The sequence below is a fragment of the Sinocyclocheilus anshuiensis genome, unplaced genomic scaffold (genome assembly GCF_001515605.1).
Source record: "Sinocyclocheilus anshuiensis isolate Anshui unplaced genomic scaffold, SAMN03320099.WGS_v1.1 scaffold2060, whole genome shotgun sequence".
NCBI classification, from domain to species: domain Eukaryota; kingdom Metazoa; phylum Chordata; class Actinopteri; order Cypriniformes; family Cyprinidae; genus Sinocyclocheilus; species Sinocyclocheilus anshuiensis.
Window position 1 is genome coordinate 106911 of NW_015551163.1, and position 22467 is coordinate 129377.

Here is a 22467-nt window from a genome sequence, read left to right on the forward strand (position 1 = left end):
TACGCCTTCTTTCTTTGCGTGAACATTTGGGCGGCGTTATGCAAATCTTCCCACATAGTGAGGTAGATATGTGGGGGCGTGTTAGAACGAGCCGTTTTAGGTAGGTGTGGCTGACTCTGAACTTTTATAAAGAATATCTCTTTGGATTTGAGACTTTAGTCTTTGCAACTTTACAGATCTTCTTTATGCACCAAGAGCTTGTAACACTCCAAAGAGAAAGGAAAAATTGAAATCGCATCATATGACCCCTTTAAAAAGAGTTCTTTAATCAGGAAAAGTCAGAAATGGTTTAAGCAAACCCCCATATTTTTTGCACTTTGACAGGAAATGGTTTATTCAATGCAGAGTTTGGTTGAGTAAATATGTCTTACAAAAACGAACCTTATATATTTATATATATACTTGTATCTAATATTATTATATATTGGCCAATTCAAAACTTTGGCGTCATTGGTTTTGAAAGGTTGCATTTATTTGATCATAAATACAGTAAAAGGATAATATTGTGAAATATTAAACAGTTAAAAATAACTATATTCTATTTGAATATATTTTACAATGTAATTTATTCGTGTGATGACAAAGCTGAATTTTCAGCAGGCATTAAATTCAGTCTTCAATGTCACATGATCCTTCAGAAATCATTCTAATATGCTGATTTGCTGCCCAAGAAACATTTCTTATTATCAATGTTAAAAATTGTTGTGCTGCCTAATATTTTTGTGGAAATCTTGATACATTTATTTCTAAGATACTGAATATAAAGTTTAAAAGAACAGCATTTATTTGTACTATTATCCATGTCTTTACTGTCACTTTTGATCAATTTAATGCGTCCTTGTTGATTAAAATTGTTTTTTTTAATTTTCTTAAACAAAACAATTTTGAACAATAGTGCATGCATGCCAATACATGGATTATTGGGCTAAAACTATAAAAAATTATCTGTTATCATATTGGCACATTCTTGGTTTTCCCCAGTGCTTTGTTTTAAATGCAAACAAGCTGATTGGCAGAACACACATGCTCTACCTTGGACTCGCAGTGGGCGGCAATCTCTTCAAACGGAGCCTTCTGGAACTTCTCCATCACTTGCCGTCTCCTCTCCCTCTCCTGTTCCTCCAGACCTGTGGTATCTGAGAGAGATGGAGCGACATCAGACGCTAGCACACAAACACACACTGAGCAGACTAATCCACACGTACCGATGGCCTTCTTCAGGGTCTCAAACGTGATCTCCTCTGCAAGCTGAGACTACAGGATAAACAAACAAATATGTTCTTTAGTCTAATTCTTCATGAATTAGCATGAACAACTCAAGCATGTTTAAATTGTGTCCAGTGTACCTGATCAGGCAAGCTGTTGGAAAGGATGTCAACTTGGAGAGAAATAGTGTCGACAAAACTCTTCCTACGGGGCAGTTGATCTTCATCTGTGGGACAGAAGTCACTCATATAAATGGTGGAAGCTTTGAGAACACATATTTCTGATCATGCACAGATTCGATCTGGATAACTAAACACAGTATTCACATTTGTGATATATGGGTTTAATTCACCTCTTATACATGAAGGGAGGTGAATTTCCCAAAGCCAGCCAGTGCAATCTCACTGACTGCTAATGAATGTAATGTTGAGGCAAAGTGGCATGAAATCATTATTAAACAGAAGGAAATGCAAATCACACAAACACAGGCAGCAATCACAGCAAAACAGGTTTCAAAACAAAAATTCATAAGTAAAAGTGAGAGTTTCAAGGCAAGAGTGCTGATGACACATCAGAAGTAAACCAACTCCATAAACATTTCATTTCAGGAAACAAATACAGTATATACACTCACATTCCATCAAAACATCCCTTGCATATTTGTTTTTCCTCATTATAACCGCATAATATTAAAGGGATAGTTCACCCAAAAATGAAAATTTGATGTTTATCTGCTTACCCTCAGGGCATCCAAGATGTAGGTGACTTTGTTTCTTCAGTAGAACACAAATTATGATTTTTAAGTCCAGCCATTGCAATCTATCAGTCGTATAATGCATGGCAATGGTAACAAAATCTATGAGAGTAAAAAAAACATGCACAGACAAATCCAAATTAAACCCTGCGGCTCGTGACGACACATTGATGTCCTAAGACACGAAACGATCGGTTTGTGCCAGAAACCGAACAGTATTTATATCATATTTTACACTTCCGGCGCTTGTGTAAACTACGCCACAGCGCGTACACACACTCACGCACCGGATGCCGTGCGCGCGCTCAAGGAAGTTGGACATAGTGTTGTATTGGAGGTAAAAAATGATATAAATACTGTTCGGTTTCTCGACACAAACCGATCGTTTCGTGTCTTAGGACATCAATGTGTCGTCACAAGCCGCAGGGTTTAATTTGGATTTGTCTGTGCATGTTTTTTTTACTTTCATAGATTTTGTTACCATTGCCATGCATTATACGACTGATAGACTGCAACGGCTGGACTTAAAAATCATAATTTGTGTTCTACTGAAGAAACAAAGTCACCTACATCTTGGATGCCCTGGGGGTAAACAGATAAACATACAATTTTCATTTTTGGGTGAACTATCCCAAACTAATGTTTTCCTATTATAAGTTTACACCACAAGAAATGAATAAAACTTTAACAATTTTATATACAATACATAGTACAAGTATAATTTTTAATTATATTTAATATATATTAATTATAACTGTGCCATTAATATTAATTAATATTAATTCAAACCTCACCAATTCTTTGTAATATTAATAATAATATCTATTTATCAAATCAGCACTGGAATCTGTGACCAAATTTATGTGTAAACTAAACCCTCTACTCAAAGGGTTTCTCTAGTTCAGCAGGTTGAAAGTGAGGTCCAAAAATTCCAATAAAATGTCAAATGATGCTTCATCAGCACTCTCCCTTTGACCCAAGCTACTGAACTATGAGCTCAAACCGTTGTGTGATTTCTCTTTAACCTACCAGTAAAACCGTCCAGACGACAGCACCGTACAAAACACCAAACAGGACCAATTATCTCATTACACAATATACCTGCTGTATATTTCATCCCAATGCAGAAATTAATTTAACAACACATTCAGGAGCTACAGGAAATCTGTCACGGCTGCTACAGAGGAGAGGAAGTCGACATATGTAACAGTGGTAAACTTACGGCTGGGCTAGGGAGAAACTAACTACATATTCGTGCTATTCACTAAACCTTCTATCCACACACACATGGACAGGTGACCTCACTAACTCACTGATGGTACCTCTGGATGTCTGTCTGCATCTGTGCAGAATCTTTCCTACCGTGTAAAGGACTACAGTGCAAACACACAGACAGAGAGAAGGCAACAGTGAATGAAGCGGGTGAATTCACATGTGACAAGAAATCATCTTCAGGAAGTTAGTATTAACAGTAAAACTAGTATTTTAGAGGTTTAGAGGGACTTGGTGATTAATCTTAGCACCAGGTTCTTGGCTGGAATACACTACATGACAGATTTTAAAACACTAGGCATCATACACTTGCCGAATTTGTAAGTGGATACAGAGAAAAACTGGGCATCATACACTAAAAAACTGAGAATCAAACACTACCAGACTTTCAAGACTTTCCAAACATAAACTCATACAGAAACGTGTTTCGTTTCTAGGATATGCATGACAAATGAAAACTATTTGTATTAAAATCAGCTCAAAATATCAAACATGTCATATCCTCTGACTGGATGGAATCAAATTTGTCAACTACTACTGCCCAAAATCTGCAGGCTAGCTATGACTTTCAGCTACTAGACATGGAGGCAGCAGATCAGGCCAAAAATACGGGCAAAAGATGTGTAGTGTATTGCAGCTTTAAGTAAGGTTAAGTGCTTAAAGACAGCACGAAATGGCATTCACAATCATTTTATTTTCATAATGTGACATATTTTCATCTGAAATGAAATATTCAATGAGAAAAATATATATTTTACCCACTGTGATTTGATTGGACAGGGAAATGCTATACTTTTAATTAACATTATTATTGCCTAATCAGCAAAAAAGTAATTTCACATGCAGAAAACTATTTTATTTATTTATTTTTTTTTAAGTATAACAAAAATTAAATGTCAATATAGGGTTAATTAGCATGTAATGTTGCTGCTTAAGATTTAATCTTTAATATTAAATTAAATCAGATAACGTTTGATTTCTTGAACAGCACAGAATAGTGTTTACCTGTAACCTGCGGTATGTACGGAACAGCTAGTCTCTCTACGTTATATCCAGGTACAGACAGAGCTTCTGCCAGATCAGCCGTCTGAAAATACAAACCAACGTCGTCCCGGTCTAAATTGTCTGGGAGCCTGATCCACACACACAAACATACAGATACACACAAGGAAAGAGACCTGGAATGAGTTATGGCATTGTTATTATACATTAATAAAATCAACAGATTCAAGCTATGGCCGAAATTAAAAGGTTAAAAAAAGGTTAAATTTAAAATAAATACTTAATTTTAAAGGCTAAAGTAAATTCAAGAATCACAACATTGTAATGTACAGCATGAAAAAATTGATATTTATTTTGAGTTCAGCTAAAGATTACATTTAATAGCTTTATTAAATTATTAGCGTTTTTAAAGATTAACTTTAAGTGAATGTTAGATGAAGCCAAAGGTAAGCATAATTAATTATCTTTTATCGACTGATATCTATAAATAAAAAAAAAACTCTAATTTTGGCTGATTACTGATATTCTTCTTAAGAACAAACACATTCACAGAAATACTCACACACACTTCTCTCTGAAGACGTGTTCAGGCAGAAGGTGCGGAGCATCTAGATTTCTCATCTCAATCACCTGACAGGAAGAAAAGGAGTTACAGGATGTTGTATGTAGGATACGTGTGTGCCATATGTGCATGTGCGCACATTTACCTTGCTGACGTGTTGGCAGAAAGGGGGATTTGCAATCATCTGACTGAGGAAGTTGAGGTATGCGGCGACCAATGCCATGATTCCACAGCGAATAAACATTGGCATGTTCTCCTCATTGGCCAGGGCCATATCCTTCAGCCAATCAAAACACATATTAGCATAACAAATAGGAAATCTTGGACAAATTGCTTCTGCTAAGTCTCTTTTTTGAATGCAAGCGTCTGCTAAATGAAGAAATGTCAGTGTAGGTGAGCATACCTGCAGGGCGATGGACAGGCGTATGAGATCAATCACCACCTCCTCATTGGCAAGTTCAATAGTGATCAATGCCAGAGCTGTGAAAAGCAGCTCAAAGTTCTTCTGCACATTATCTTCCTCCTTACAGCCCAGATAGATGTGTCTGTATAGCTGCTGCCCATGCTGGAGTGAGAGAGATCAACAGTTTCAGGGCTGCGGTTCCATGTGTGTGTAGTTGTGACGTCTGTGTGCGTTTATGAAGTCTTGTACCTTTTTCATGAAGACCACATCCTGTTTGGAGATTTTTTCTCTCTTGATCTTCAGAGCGGCTACATTAGGAATAATCCTGCACACAAACACAAAGGAAATGGTTCAGTAAGCGTTTATTCTGAGGCAGATGCATCAGAACACACACTCTCACCTAAAACTGCTGACACCAGAGTTATGTTATAATTGTTAACTAAAACTATTAAACTTTAAAAGTTGTTTTCGTTAATTGAAATAAGGCTTAAAAATTATATATATATATATATACATAATATATAAAAAATATCTAATACAAATTATTAATATATACTATAACAGTATACCAACAATAAAAATAAAACTTGTATGTCAATCAAGTAAATCTTTTAATTGTGATTGACCTTGTAATTCTTTCAAGGAGTAGTTCACGCAAAAATAGTGGAATATATTGTACTATAGTGATACAGATTAGATTCATGATACATTTATGATGCTTTTGTGTACTTTTTGAAGTTTGACCTCATCCACATTTGCTTTCTTAAATAAAAAAAAATGTATGGTCTATAAAAGAAAGATCACATACTGACTTTTAAAACAACAATAAATAAAATTTTAATGTTAAAAAAAAGAATTTCAACATACAAAGAATGCAAAAAGGACGGTAAACATCCCATCTGGGTTTGATGTATAAATGAATAACCCATAACCCACTTGTGCTGCAGCTCCTTTAATGAGGTTTTACGAATCCCACAGAACATAATGAAACAGTTATATGTCAAATTGAATAAATGCATTTACAGCATTAAAAACGGTGTTAAATAATTTAATTAATTGCAGGTGTTAACGCATTCCCTTTTGACAGCTCTAGTTTTCACACATTCACTTTAGCGTGTTAAGTGTGCATCCATACCGGATCCCTCTGAGTTTGGCTCTGTTGTCATGGCGATCAATGATGTTGTGCAGAATCTCCAAGACGAGCAGCCGGAGTTCACTGTCTTCCATCAAAGAGATAGAGCATAACGGCTCCAGAAACGCCATGGGCAGGCCAGCACAAATCGTTTTACACTTAAACCCTGACGTAACCTACACACACACAAACACACAGAAAGAATCCATCAGATATGAACAGTACCACCATTATAGTACATATTTACACTAGTAACTCTAGAAACACTGTTGCGCTCGTGGAAATGGCCACAAGTGGAGACGTGCTGATATCGCGTTTGGTCTCGTTCTGTATCGCGTATCTTTTGTTTTCTGTGTGGAGACGTTACCGTGTTTGATACCGTGGCTGATACCGTGTTTGGTCTCGTTCTGTATCGCGTATCTTGTCAGTGTCTGCGCTTGCTTGACCATTTGTTGGGAAAAAAATAAGGAAAAGTGTGTCCAGCTGAATTAATTTAGTATTCTGTTAGACGGGTTTAAAAAAAGCTTAGTTTACCGCAGCAGCCGTCGCGTGACGGCCTCCACGTGTGAAGACCGAAGAGTGTAAAGACCATCGACTCTACCGTGCGACCGAAGAGTGTAAAGACCATCGACTCTACCGTGCGTGTCTTCATTTATTATGTCCGTATAGGTCTTTTATTAAGTTTTAGTTTTATTTCATTTAAATTATTTTAATACTTTACCAAACTAAATGGAAATGCAATAATATATATATTGAATTTATAAATGTGTATATATAGATGTATGTGTGTATGGTTGTGCATACACATATATGTAGTTGTTTTTTTGGTGTTTGGCTTAGTGTTATGTTAGAATCATTATTATACTCTTATACCTTTTATTCTTTAATATTTTGAATTGTTTTTAGCTTTATTTTTTGTTTTTCATTTAAATGTTAAGTTTTGAAAATTTGTTGTATGCATTTGTCATTTTTATTTAATTTCTTTATTTTTAAAATATGTATAAGTAGTATTTATAAAGTTTTTGCTTTTAGTTTTGGATCTGTTTTTAGTTGTTTTAATACTACAATTGATTGCTTCTGTTGTCCTCATTTGTAAGTCGCTTTGGATAAAAGTGTCTGCTAAATGACTAAATAAATAAAATAAAATAAAAATAAAAGTGGGAGAAGGAGAGCAAAAGCTGTTGACATCCAAAATAACAATTGTACATCTCAACCTGCGGCCCATTTCCTGCCTGTTGCTGGGCAACAGTGCCTGAAAAGTTGCCCTGTCTAAAACCAGACTAAAGACAAAATTGGACATTAGGAAAAAAAAGAAGAAAAAGGACACAAAGCACCACAGGCAGCTGTAATCTAATGTTATGATCCGTGCAGTCTGCTGTCTAGGAACCTTCAGAAACTCCCTCTAGGAGAGAGTGGAGGGTTTTTACTAACAAGCTCAGAGACAGAATATAAGTCTAATATATTCACTAGTCATGACTGATAACTCTGAAATGATACCTGATACAAGCCTTAAAGTGCGGTCACATTAGCAAAATTTCTGCGATTTTTTTCTAGCAAAGTAAGTTCCGTTCACACTACCAGCGACTTTTTCGCTGTATGTCGCTAGACGCTTGTGGGCATTCCTACTGCTGTCGCTCTAATGTTATTGGTAGACTGCACGTCTGGACATATCTGGACATATAAAATGCAATCACAAATTGTATATTGCCGGTAAAACTAAGATACCATGCTATTATGACTAGGAATTAGACTTAAATTCTGCTGTTGGAGAGTGTTGTGTAGATAACTTGACTACTTAAATTTGTAAGGGAATTAATTATTATTAATTCATTCAGGTTTTGATAGGACTCGGGTCTGAATCCCCGAAGCTCACCTGATTAAACCGATTTCAAATTTGTTATGTTACACTTTAAATCAAGGGTCGTCCAGCGAGCCGTGACCTCAGTATATTTTAACAAATTGACTATGTATTCTCCATCATGTAATTAACAACTCGAACCATCAACGTATGAATCAAACTCACTTAGACAGCCAACAGTTTCTTATCTACACATAATTTTTTATATCCATGTATGTGGTTACAGTAAAATCATATAAAACAGTGAAATCGCTCAGGAAATCTGTCCTGTCTTGCCTGCACTCGAGACGGTGACGTGTGAGCGCCACTGACAGATTCTTCACTCCTATTGGTTGTCGCTCGCGAAATTCGCTGTTCATTTGCATAAAGTTAAACAATTCTTAACTTTTGTCGCTTGACACGCCAACATTCTGTCACCAACGGTCACTGTCGCTCGTGTCGCCGGAAGTCACCAGCTCTCCATTGAAAATGAATGGGAGCATGTCGCTTTGTCTCTGTGTGTCGCTGGCAGTGTGAACGGGGCTTGAGTCAGTCATCTATTGTCGACAGTGATGTATGAAGCAGAGCTCACACAGAAGTCACTTTCAAACTGAGCAGCTTTCTGTTAGTCAATGCGACAAATTTGTTTGACAGAGTGAACCTGATGCGAAATTTGCGCGAGGAAATCTTTCGCCATCATGCAAAATTACAGACTGCGTGGATTCCTATTTAAATTAATGCCTTTTGCTGGCAAAAATTCAGCGAGCAAGGACAAATGTGATCACACCTTTAGTTTCACTTCATCATCACTACCTTACACACACACACACACACACAAAAGAAAAGAAAGAAAAGAGGTTTACCATAATGAGAGAACTTAACAGCATTGCCTGGATTCTCTTAGTGCCCTGATGCCTGAGAAAGAAAGAGGAGATAATTCAAAATCTTTGATTTTGAGTTTCCATTTTTACATAAACAATGGCTCGAGCCCTATTTGCAAACTATACACACTAAAAAGTATGTGCATAGTAGTAGGAATTTCAGTAGTTGGTAGCAAAATCAATGAAAATGAAATTTGATGGATCTTTATTATTTGACAAATCTTGATTATTATTTGATGAATCAGAAATATTATTTGAGATTATTATATTAGACTAAAACTATGGCATAAAGCCTTCAAAAACATCTCAATTATGTAAACATTACTTGAATTTGTTCCAGTTATTCAGGAGAAGTAAATAGTAATGCAGTACAATACAGAACAAAAAGAGGAATAGTACAAATAAAAACAACTAAACAAAGACACAAATGAAAAAAAAAAAACAGTGCCTAAAGTTTTTTTTAAATCTGTAACCGCAATATTTCGAGGTCTGATTTGTCTGTTTACACACTGAAAACGCACTTTTGACATCCCTGATTACAAGTTATTTGCATGTTGCAAATGTGCATGTGTCAGTTTAACATGCACACTTAAACTTTTTCCAAACACTACAACTGCCATGATGACTGTAGAATCACACACACTGTCCTACCCGATCTTGACGGTGTCCAGCGTGTGACACGGCGTGCCGTAAACAGGAACTTTCCCCATAACGAACATCATCACTTCAGCTCTCTGATAATCAGGAAGATTTCCTCCAAAGAAACCTAGACACGCACACAAATCCATTTTATTGAATTGGTTCAGTATTTGGACATAACAAGAGTTCTTATTTTAGTGAGCATGTCAAGCTGTCACCGATGGTTTGGATGATGGCATTCTGGACGATCCGCTCCTCGCTCTCTTTGGTGCGGGTGGAGGAAAGGCTGCTCGCGGAGTTCCTGCGGGAACCGTCGCCCAGCTCAAAATCCACACTCATACGCAGATGCTTTAGCAGGGTGTTAAACACCTCCAGGACCGTGGGACCTGAGAATTAGCACACAGACAGCACAAAAGTAATTATGCAGAATCATGCAGATTTTCCTTCAAAATCAGCACAAAAGATGCTTAAAACATCACATTCTGTCTGGACCTACTGAATAATCACTGTGTGATATTAAAGTGATAGTTCGATGAACATTTTGTCATCATTTACCCACCCTCATGTTGTTCCAAACCTGTATTTTCTTTCTTCTGCTGAACACAGAAAAATATATTTTGGTAATTTTTCCATAGTATGGAAAAAAAATACTATGGAAGTCAATGGCTACCGTCAACTGATTGGTTACCAACATTTGTCAAATATTTTGTGTTCAACATAATAAAAAAACTCATACAGGTTTGGAACAACATGAGGGTGAGTAAATAATGACAAAATTACCATTTTGGTGAACTATCCCTTTAAAAACCACATTAAAGGGTTAGTTCACCCAAAAATGAAAATTCTAATTACTCACCCTCGTGTTGTTCCAAATCCGTAAGACCTTCGTTCATCTTCGGAACACAATTGAAGATATTTCTGATTAAATCTGAGGGCTCTCTGACCCTCCCATAGACAGCAAGGTAACTACCACGTTCAAGGTCCAGAAAAGTACCAAGCCACACGCTCGCGTCATGGTACTGTCGTGAACACGCGTCCACAAGTGAAGCAGTGAGACGAAAATGTGGAATAAAGTCGTTATTTTTGTTTTCTTTGCACAAAAAAGTATTCTCGTAGCTTCGTAACTTTACAGTTGAACCACTGATGTCACACGGACTACTTTGTCGTCTTGGTACTTTTCTGGACCTTGAACGTGGTAGTTACCTCGCTGTCTGTGGGAGGGTCAGAGAGCCCAACACGAGGGTTAGTAATTAATGACAGAATTTCATCTTTGGGTGAACTAACCCTTTAAAAAAAAAAACATCAGACCATGTGACTCAAACTAGACGCAGGAACTAAAGAGCACTGCTAGGGGGCACTGCAGTTTCTCTACACAGCAAACCCTCAAAACCTTCAGTCACTTGTCACCATACACCATAAAAACCACATGACTGACCCCTAATGAGTGCACTAGTTCACCATACACACGCCCAATTTAGTGACCACCTGAAGATTTTGACTGGGTGACAGCTGTGTTAGTTAACATACCCAACCACAGACTGGGTAGTGAAGAGACAGGACTGAGAAACGTGTAAGCATTGTTTTGATTATGTGCAATATGACCTGTGAGAAAAAAACAGATTTCAGGAAAGAGACATGGAATAAAGAAAAAGACAATGAGGAATGAACATCAGAAGAGATGAAGAAATGACAAGCGGAAATGTAGTTTGTTATTTTCGGCATCTACACACAAGCAAAAGAACAAACAGAATGACATTAAAAAAAGAAAGAAATGAACATAATGATTTTTGGATGAGAATAAAACAGCAACAAGTAGATTTTTACATTTAAACCGTACACAAAAGGGTGCATTAAACTGATTAAAAGTGACAGTAAATAAATTTTTAATGTTACAAAAAAAGCAGTTCTTTTGAAATTTCTATTCACTGAAGAATCCTGAAAAAATGTATCACGGTTTCCGCAGAAATATGAACAAGAACAACAGTTCTCCACATTGATAATAATAAGAAAAGTTTCTTGAGCACCAAATCTTATATCAAGATCATATGACACTTTCATGTTTGCCATCACAAATTACATTTGAAAATATATTAAAATAGAAAACAGTTATTTTAAATTGTAATAATGTTTCACAATAGTACTGTTTTCACTTTATTTTTGATCAAACAAATGCAGCCTTATTGAGCACAAGAGACTTCTTTCAAAAACATTGAAAAAAGTCAACGGTACTGTAAACGTAACAATGTATAAAATATCATGTTTACATTTTCTTTCAAAAAAAAAAAATTATAATAAAAACTCCACAAAGCTAGGATGGTTACTTCAAAGCCAGAATGTGAATGTCCACAGTTTGTGTGAGTCTATGGGATTTGTTTAGCTGTTTTAAGTCTTAACACTCAGACAAATACATCTCTCCACACAAAGCCACACAATTTGAGTTATCATCTATGTCTGTAGCACAAACCGTGCAGGACGAGTTACATGCCAAAGTTTAATTCTTAGGGTTAATGGTTTGTAAATCTTACACAAAGTATGAGCAGTAATAACCATGATGCTTGTCTTAGATGATCAGTACTCAGTCTTACCGATGGAGCCCTTGGCTGCTATGGCAACCGTCTCCAGCAGCACCTGAACGATACCTGCCCTCACACGTGGGGTGTTCTTACTGTGGGTGTCAAGGTGAGACAACACTTGCTGGATCACATGGTGAGAATGCTGGGCCTGAAACACACACACACACACACACACACACACACACACACACTTCATTACACATGCTGTAGAAGTGAATTTACTCTCCATTATCATTAAATGCTGCAACGGTCACACAGGATTAACGCAAAGAGATGAAGTGAGAATCTAGTCGCTTTACCTGTATTGAGTACATGATTATCCTGAAACAGGAAACAGCAAAATCATTCGGGTCCCACAGACGATGGTTGTCTAAATGCCTGCAGGAAAATAAAGCTGTTTATTATGACCTCTTATAAGACAACATATTTTCTGACAATTCATGGATAGTCATGTATAAGATGTCTTCCTTTCTCTGTGTTTATCAAATATTTAGGATTATTTGATAATGTTTTCAAACCACCAATACTACACCAGTATTGAGTACATGATTATCCATATACACCAAGATGGTTCACTCATATTATTATGAATGGGAGAGAGTGCAATGTGTAATATGATGGAATAAGTCCCACCTTCTAAGGAAAAGAGCCAATCAACAAATGGTAGTCAGTGTCTAGAAATGTGTGCTTGAGACTGCAACCTGGAATATATGCTTTTAATGCTATTTGAGCATAAGAAACAAAATTTATGAGTCAGTTAATGCCAGATTTTATAGCAGATATGAAACGTTATTAAATTTTGAAAACTGCCATATTTAAATATGCTGAATTTACCCTTTTCTAAATAAAAAATTACTGACCAATTTTATGTTAGTAATCTTTGCCCTCCACAATTTTCTCAAACAAGCTTTTAGCATTTTCTAATGTAAATCTATGGAGAATCTGTGTTTGGAGGTTTTTTATACATTTTATGGAAATTATCTAAAAAAAAAAAAAAAAAAAAAAACCTAGATAGTAATATCACCAGTGTTAAGACAGTGGTACCAATTTAGCTTTCATTATGATCCCACAGAGTAAGACTTTGTCACATATGAGTATTTGTGTTTAGCTCATGCTCAAAACATGGAACAGAGTCTGACAATAGTGAAGTAGAGATGATACAAGTAGAATTTTTGCATCCTTTTCCAAATTTTCCAAAACACACACACACACACACACAGGTTTGTTTTTATGGTTTATGGCACACACGCGCACACAACAACAACAATAACTCATAATTAAAGAGATAGTTCACCCAAAAATAAAAATTTCATCATTATCTACCCGCATTTTGTTTCAAACCTGTATGACTATATTTCTTCTGTGCAACACAAAGAAGATATTTTGAGAAATGTCTCAAATGGTCACCAAAACTGTTTGATACCAGCCTTTTTTAAAATATCTTTTAATGTTTTGAAGAAAAAAAGTCATACAGGTTTGGAACTCAAATTCCATAAATAAGCTAGTTTGGAGTCTTTAAAGGCTCATGTGCAACCAGGCGACCACATTCACAGTCTGTGATTTTATACAGGTGTTTGCAGTCAATTCTTGCACCGCTGCCTGTTACGTCGGCCACGGTGCTTGTATCTACCCGCATTTTGTTTCAAACCTGTATGACTATATTTCTTCTGTGCAACACAAAGAAGATATTTTGAGAAATGTCTCAAATGGTCACCAAAACTGTTTGATACCAGCCTTTTTTAAAATATCTTTTAATGTTTTGAAGAAAAAAAGTCATACAGGTTTGGAACTCAAATTCCATAAATAAGCTAGTTTGGAGTCTTTAAAGGCTCATGTGCAACCAGGCGACCACATTCACAGTCTGTGATTTTATACAGGTGTTTGCAGTCAATTCTTGCACCGCTGTCTGTTACGTCGGACACGGTGCTTCCAACAGCAGCTGTGATGCGGAAAATTGAGCAATCTTTCACCACATCACAAATCCTGTTTCCACACCTTTATCTCTCCTCTTTTCCGCAGTCTGATCTAAGTCTAAAACCTCTATGCCACCATCGTCTCCCTTCCTGCTGTCAAACGTCAATCTGATCTCACCCCCCATCTGATGCGAGCTATTTTTAGAACGCCTGAAATCCCTCTCCACCCAAAAAAAGCTCTCGCTGTCTGTCTGTCTGTCTCTCCGAACACCTTTTTTATGTGTTACCAGCTTTATGTGTTATCAGAGGTACAGATATCTGCCCTGGAGCTCAATGTTCCCTCAAAACCTCACGCAAGTTTAATAAATACAGAGCGCACCGCGCACAGTTTAATTAGGAGAGAGCAAGAGAAAGAGCGAGACATGAGAGACGGAGAGATGTGATGGAGAAGGTGAGGCGGTGTGATAGAGGAAGAGACGCGTTTGAGAGCCCCTTGGCGCTTTGATATTCTCTCTTTACAAACGTCTCATTCAGTACTAATTGGCCAATGACTGAGATGAGACAAAACAGTCTCATTAATGAGCCCCGTGAGTGTCCGCACACACACACACACACACACACACACACACACACACACACACACACGGAGCATACAGCTGCATGTGTCTGAATTGTGTGCTAATAAGCTGCAGATGGAGACCAGGTCAGAGCAGTCAGACCGAAAACTGTTAATTTACACACGACGCAAAGTCAAAGCAGCTCATCTTCAACTCTGAATCTAAAGTTTCACTTTCAGCTGCCATTAAATTCAGACAGACATACGCATATACAGAGCATTTACTCATTATCTTAAATCATAGAAATGCTAATATCTTTGTAATGCTACCGGGTAACACATAATGCTTTAATTTGATTGGACAAAGTGGTTTTTCACTGTTAATTATGAAGTGAATGTACATTACCGGTCAAAAATGTATTAGAATAATTAAGATTCTTTAATGTTTTTGAAATAAGTTTCTTATGCTCACAAAGGCTGTACAACAGTAATGTTGAGAAATATTTGTACAAATTAAAATAACTGTTTTCTATTTTAATATATTTTTAAATGTAATTAATTCCAGTGATGGTAAAAACTGAATTTTCAACAGCCATTATTCCAGTCTTTAGTGTAGTGTCACATGATTCTTCAGAAATCATTCTAAATGATTTTGAATGGTGATGTACTTGTATACAACAATTTGAATAAATACATTTTCTAAAATTCAAATAAATAAATTTTCTCAAATTCAAAACGGAGTATTTCAAATACTTAAATCACATTTTAGGGCATTATAAACGAACTACAGGGGAGCTAGGGGGAGCTCGGCTCCCCTTAATAAGACATGGGCTCCCCTGAAAACGTGATTTGTGAAATTTTGGGGGGTGTCAAAAAATATTGACAATGTGTTATTTTGACGTGCAATTTCAGTTTTGTGTAATGTGAATTCATTGTAAGCCCCCTTTTGAGGCATGCGCAAGCGCACGAGGCATGCATTTTCTGCATGATGTTTATGTTGAGACTGAATGAATCCCATCATGCCCACAGCGTGAGAGGAAGCAGACGAGCGGCTGACAGCAGCAGCAGCAGCAGCGTCTGGACACCTGAGCTCGCAGGCTAACACTGCACTGTGTGTTTGTCTGAAAACATCTGCGTGTCTCTGTGTGTCTCAAAGGGCTCTGGCACCCTTCGTATACGAGTATGCACTGCATATTTGAGACTACAGCTCATCAAGATCATACAACACCTGATCTATCTTTGAACATGTTATCATTGTATTGTCTGCTTTCAGTTTTCTCTTGCAATCTCTGCTCACAAGCAACCCTGAAAAGCGATTAATGGAAACTGACATCCTTGAAAAGATGAAACGGCCACACATATTTTAGCCTGCGCATTTGCGTGTGTGTTACAGGGTTACATGAAATAGCACAGATTTAAAATGGTGCAATACCAATATTTAGCAGATATTTGTACCTTAACGTGCAGGTATTTAGCTCAGTCGAGCAGTTCAGGCAGTGTGATGTGAAGGATAAAAGTTCATGTTTGAGGGTGAATAATGCATCAATGCATGATTGCAGAAACAAATGCATTGAATATGTAATTTATATTAATTTACCATAACTACATTAAAACAGTTAGGACATGTAAAAGCTTTGGTGTGACGATGTGAGGAAGTGACGTGCCCATAAATATGCTTCCAATTCACAAAAATAACTATAAAACTAAACCTACTAGTGATGCAACAAAATTAATTTCAACTGAAATTTAAAGTTTCCATTTAGCCAAAAAAAGACATCAAAAATAAAAGTTGATAACTCAAATAAAACCTGAATTATATACAAACATTTACACTGCAGATATATGCAACTTTTTAATGATATAATTATGTTTCTACTCCAATTAATTGTTGATATATAAACATTTAATTGGTGGCTATAATAGCAAATTTATTAAAATGTGTAATTGTATAAAGGCGCTAATTAATCATAAATGGTATGGTCAATGATTGCGCACATCCAAAACTGTTTCAGCCTAAATTAATTTTCAGCCAAATAGCTAAATCAAAGCCTATCAAAGTGAATCACATGAAACTGTATGGAGTTTCCATAGCAACAAAAAAAAGGGAAGTTATAAAAATAAAATTTAAACTGCAATAGCAACGTCACAATAGCTCCCGGTCTAGATGTGTGCGTTTTAAAAATTATGGAAAATTTTGAAGTCATGGTACCCTGATCACAATGTAATGCTACTACCATGGCAACAAGCCCAGTACAAAAAAACACAACTTAAAGTCAATAGCTGTTCATTTTGCTGTAATGAGTGAATCTGCTTGTTAAGTCTGATGTCACGTGTCATCGCTTCCGGGTCCAAACGCTCTATCAGATGCCACAAGAAAAAAATAAGTGGTGCTTATTCGTTAAAATATTTGTGTCTGGGATGCCGTGGGCACAGAGACTGTGGTGTACACTGTGAAATGCTTAGCTTATGCTTAACTGTGTAATTTGAATAAATAGTGCTCATAAACGGCTGTTGCAATAGTATTCTTAAATGAAATGAGTAGAAGCTTGGACCCGGAATCAGCATTCCTTACATCAAGCGGATAGTGAGTGAACCACTGCTGTTACCATAGTGACAATTCAAACAATAGCACTGAATAATGGTGCCTACAGCACACTGTAGCCATGGCAATGGTACTTACACCAGTACAGGGTGCACGGCGTTGTTCATGTTGCCGTAAGCAGCGCGACCCAGCAACTCTCGAAAGCAACTCTCCGCCAGTGAAGCCGGATTTTCCTCTCCAGTCCTGAGAGAGAAACACATAAGTGTAAGTGCAATGTACTAAACTGTCGTTTACAGTGTGTGGTTTCACATTCTGCATTCTGATGTCAAACACACACACAAGTGTATTAAATGATGCATTAACCTTTTAGGAAGAAACCCAGCCACCTCTCTCTCTCTCTCTCACACACACACACACACACACACACACACACACACACACACACACACACACGTACTCTATGGTCCTTCGGCTCACTGACAGCCCATGGAAAGCAATTAACAGAATCTGACGACCTTGAAAAGCTGAAAAAAACACAACTACGCACACGCACACACATCAGCGGTTTCTATGCGTGTATGAGTTTTCTGGAGCCAATAATAGTCACATATTCAATCTAATCAGAGTGCTGTAAATTAAAGCACCTCAACCACAAGCAGTGGCTATGTTTTGTAAAGGAATACTTGCATACTGCTTTACTTCACAGTATATATTTCCTGCTATTTTTTCAATAAAAAGTTTGTAAAACAGTATGCAGTATGCACTATGTTTTAAACTGAATGCTGTCTACATTGCTGTTTACAGGGCTGTTCACACCAAGGCCGAAAACTACAATGATTTAGGGCTTCACAATTAACCCAAATAAAACCAAAATCGTCATATGGCTTAGTGCGATTATGAAATAAAAAAGGCTGCAATTTAATTATAAATAAATAAATATACAGGTGCATCTCAATAAATTAGAATGTCGTGGAAAAGTTCATTTATTTCAGTAATTCAACTCAAATTGTGAAACTCGTGTATTAAATTGAACTTTTCCACGACATTCTAATTTATTGAAATGCACCTGTATGTGCTGCATGTTTCAGAGTGAAGCACAGCACTGTGTTATTTTCAATGCAAGCAGCTCATGATCCAGTGTTTTCACTATTTCGGAGCAGCTCAGTTTGAAATATTACAATAGTAATAGGTATTATTATTATTTTTACAATTATATTGATATATAAATCACACATCGTGCCAAATTGTGCAGCCCTACAAACAAGCAAAGTAAACATGAAGCTTTTCTTTTTGAATCACAATTTTTATCAGGAAAAAAAAATTGGTGTTTTCACACTACAGCTATTACAATAATGACACAGAGGAACAATATCATTGGAGTACTTTTCAGAAAGATTTTTTTCCAGCTTACAGCCAAACAGAACCCATCAACTTGCATTTTATGCAGAAATTATAAATAAGGAGTAAATAATAAGATTTTGTTGTCTAATCATGGTTAATAGTTAATAGTCACATTAGAGGTGCTTGGACAAGTTCAGTGCAACACAGGACAGAGCACTCAGAGCAGTATGCACTAGTTATATACTGCACATTTTAGCTAATGTAGTAAGTCTGTTAATTCTATGAACAGAAAATGTGCATATTGCGTAAGGTATCCAAAAATAGTCAGAATAGTATAGTAGATTATGCAATTTCTGAATATACTCTTTCTAACTGCAGCTTGAAAGTAATTGCGGTAAATAATTAATTGAATTAAACATTTCTAAAATAGCATTTTAATATATTCAGAGTGACAAGCTTTCAGATGAGAAAAGCATCCGCTGTGACATTAGCAAGTCAGATGTCATTCCCAACCAGCTACACACGTCAATCAAACGCATGCCCAGGTTTGTGTTTGCAACCTTAATCACTGATCAATACACCTGATCGGATTTCAGCTCCTGATTACAGGGCAGAGGGGTATGATTGATGTTTCCGTACTCAAAAACACAAACAGGCAAATAAACTTGAATATTCGGAGCACGCAGGGGCCCTTATCTGTGACACACTCATGTTTTATTCTCGCACAAACACAAACAACCTTAAAGGAATCAGATATCCTTGATTGCCCTCTACCCGTGGACCTCCGAAACTCGCTTATCAGAAAATCTTCCTCCCTGCCTCTCCGTGTGTTATGGTGTTTTTATTCAGTGCATGGTACAGAACAAAAAACATCAAGAACAAATCGAACAGCAAATATCACCTTGAGCATCAAAAATTAAATGATTTTGCCTTCAAGTGTGTGTGTGTGTGTGTGTGTGTGTGTGTGTGTGTGTGCGTGTACTGTACCTCTCGAAGTCCTCATTATCTTGCATGTTGAACAGCATGGAGGGGATGAGTTTATCCATGTGTTGAGGTTCCCAGATGATTGCCTGGAGTTCATCATTCACAGTCTTTCTGACGACACCCTGGAGACCCTTAATGCCTGCTACACGGATCCTACAGCAAGAACAAGTTAAATACACTAAATAAATGAACACTAAATAATGCACTCATTAGTGTCAATTATAGTGGTCCCAAAAGTATTTGGATACTTGAATCACATTTTAACTATAAGAATCTGACTGCATTAAAAAAGACGAAAGTGACGTGACAATCCCTGCCGGTACGAGACTCGAACCTGCAACCTTGGGTTACAAGTCCAACTCTCTAACCATTAGGCCACGACTTTACTAACACAATATCAAAACAATTGGCAGCTAGAAACAAATGATGCTAGAATTTTCTCAGAACTGACTTCAGAATCCACCTATAAATCAGATACAGAGATGAAATATCCACCTATAAGGCTTCAGGCTAGTGGATAAAAATGTTGTAATATATGTACTGGTTTTCTTTCCTTAATTAATGAATTCATTTATTAAATTTAAACAAATTAAATTGAAAACACTGCAAAAATGCAGTATAAACAGTTATTTTTATAATAAAAATATTATTTCGTTTGAAAATATGTTTTCTATTGTAACATATTTAAAAATTTAATTTATTCATGTGACGGCAAAGCTGAATTTTCAGCATCCATTACTCCAGTCTTCAGTGTCACATGATCCTTCAGAAATCATTCTAATATGCTCAAGTAACATTTTGTATTATTATCAATGTTGTAAACAGCTGTGCTGCTTAATATTTTTGTGGAAACCATGATTTCAGGATATTATATTATATTATATTATACCATGGTCTTTCTGAATACTCGATTCTGATTGGCTGGCAGGTATGCATTAAAACCGCTTAATGCACATGTAATTCCAAGTCAGTTTAATCACCGTCCTATATTAATGCACTGCTTTAATTGACACACACAAACAAACACACATACACACACATCACTCGCACATAAACACTGCGAGGGAGAGAGGTCGGAGATCGCAGATCGGGCTGCTGCTCGCACACAGAAACTTATTGCCAGTGCTGCCCCGCTACTTTTATTAATAAAATACCCTAGATACTAGATCGCTACATTATATTTCTTAGCAAGGAGGGGGTAAAATCGCTGTTTCTGACATAACTAAACAGCTTCATTGTTTGTAGAGAGAGACGCACAGACACAGGTAACTCACACAACTGTCTTCTCTCTCTCGATAGATCGATCGATAACTTATTCAAATAAATGCTATAATTCATTCAAATAAATGTGGTCTTACTGCACTATTTCATCTCTGTATCTGATTTGAAGTTGGCAGAATGCTAGATCTAACGAACCGTAACTGACAAAAATAACCACCATTTTTACCCTTCCGGTTAAATACTGCGCTGCAAACATCATAAACAGCTTTTAAGTTGTCAATGCTGGAAAATGACCATTATATTATATTATTATATTATATTATATTATATTATATTATATTAATTATATTATATTTTATTGACAGCCCAACATGAAATAACCATAAACACATACTAATGCACACACCTGTTGCGAGTTTCGGGGTCCTCGTGTGTGGAGTGACACATGGCACTGAACTGAGAGACGAAAAAGTCATATCTGCGATGGTAAGATGGCGTATCCTCCTCAATGTTTGCAAACTTCACAAACTACAAGGAATCAAACAAACACCCATAATGATTATGTCAGAAAAACACACAACCACACCCAATCTTTTCTCACACAATAACAGATTCAAAAACACTCCCATGCAAAGGTGTGAAGGCGATATTCCCCTTCCACGATGTGCAGAGGAAGTTACTGATATCAGCCAGAGAAGTGTGACATCTCATTAGAGCACAAGTGTGTGTTCAAGTGCATACAGCATGTGTGAATCATTGCCTGTTTGAATTAAACAATTTAAAGGGTGCATATTTGACATTTGTAGCATTTTATTTCTCTTTAAGTCCTCTAAAAACAGCCATAACTCAGTTTCACATGACCATTCCCACCCGTTGTCTGACCTTTAGAATTAAACATGCATTAAACAACCTCTGTTTCCACTGGCTTCTGTTTGGCAAGTTTCTAAATATTAAACGATGTGGGCAATCCTATGTTAAATAAACTCATGCAGTCAATACCATGATGATTTCTGAGTGACCTGGTTTTGCAAGGATATTAAATAATATCTCGTGTTAGGTTACGCAGCTTGACTGAGAAATGAAGTTTCAGCCTTTAATAGATGATGCAATGTTTAAAATACCTAAACAATTCAATGCAGAAGAATCTCTGCAACGCTTCAGAACCACTGGGAACAGATTTGAGAAACCCAGATGAGGAATAATACAGCAGAAAATTGAGTGAGCCGAGAAAGAGAGAGCGTGCAAGAGAGAATAAAAGGAACAAAAAAGCACCATAACATAAATGGCAGAAGAACAGTCGAAGCCATTTCTCATCTTTCACCTGAATCTCTCGCATCTCCTGCAGAGATTTTGGAGTGTATTTACTGATTTGTTCAGTCACACACTCAAACTTACAGAGTTGGTTCCCAGCACTTGTAAATCGGGTTCTCTGGATTCCAGCAGTTTGGCTACCATGTGTAAGAAGCTCTCCACAAACGGCTTGATACTCTGGGAATGACACGCCATCAACAACTGATCCAACGCCTCCATCGCTATTACCACGTACCTGTTCACACACACACACACACACACACACACACACACAAACAAACCCTGCTCTCACAACAAGAGGCCACTGATCTGAGCCCCTTCAGGCTGAGTGTGTGTCT

At 36.9% G+C, this 22467-nt stretch overlaps 1 protein-coding gene across 4 annotated transcripts in view; it reads right to left on the reverse strand.

The window, feature by feature from the left end:
- The window catches only part of LOC107663339 (protein EFR3 homolog A-like), a 57913-nt gene that overhangs the window by 15456 nt on the left and 19990 nt on the right, over nucleotides 1-22467 (reverse strand). For 2 of the 4 annotated variants that reach the window (XM_016453548.1, XM_016453547.1), the window contains exons 4-23: nucleotides 22214-22364; nucleotides 21225-21346; nucleotides 19601-19750; nucleotides 17411-17515; nucleotides 12561-12639; nucleotides 12274-12409; nucleotides 11216-11290; nucleotides 9907-10074; nucleotides 9701-9815; nucleotides 9032-9083; nucleotides 6335-6507; nucleotides 5449-5524; nucleotides 5200-5361; nucleotides 4942-5073; nucleotides 4797-4864; nucleotides 4238-4365; nucleotides 3283-3333; nucleotides 1347-1426; nucleotides 1206-1254; nucleotides 1033-1136 (exon numbers count right to left, since the gene is read on the reverse strand). In XM_016453548.1, the coding sequence (XP_016309034.1) occupies nucleotides 1033-1136; nucleotides 1206-1254; nucleotides 1347-1426; nucleotides 3283-3333; nucleotides 4238-4365; nucleotides 4797-4864; nucleotides 4942-5073; nucleotides 5200-5361; nucleotides 5449-5524; nucleotides 6335-6507; nucleotides 9032-9083; nucleotides 9701-9815; nucleotides 9907-10074; nucleotides 11216-11290; nucleotides 12274-12409; nucleotides 12561-12639; nucleotides 17411-17515; nucleotides 19601-19750; nucleotides 21225-21346; nucleotides 22214-22364 (2176 nt within the window). Of the gene's footprint in view, nucleotides 1-1032; nucleotides 1137-1205; nucleotides 1255-1346; nucleotides 1433-3282; nucleotides 3334-4237; nucleotides 4366-4796; nucleotides 4865-4941; nucleotides 5074-5199; nucleotides 5362-5448; nucleotides 5525-6334; nucleotides 6508-9031; nucleotides 9084-9700; nucleotides 9816-9906; nucleotides 10075-11215; nucleotides 11291-12273; nucleotides 12410-12560; nucleotides 12640-17410; nucleotides 17516-19600; nucleotides 19751-21224; nucleotides 21347-22213; nucleotides 22365-22467 lie in introns of all 4 variants that reach the window. The other 2 variants (XM_016453545.1, XM_016453546.1) reach the window with 2 other exon arrangements.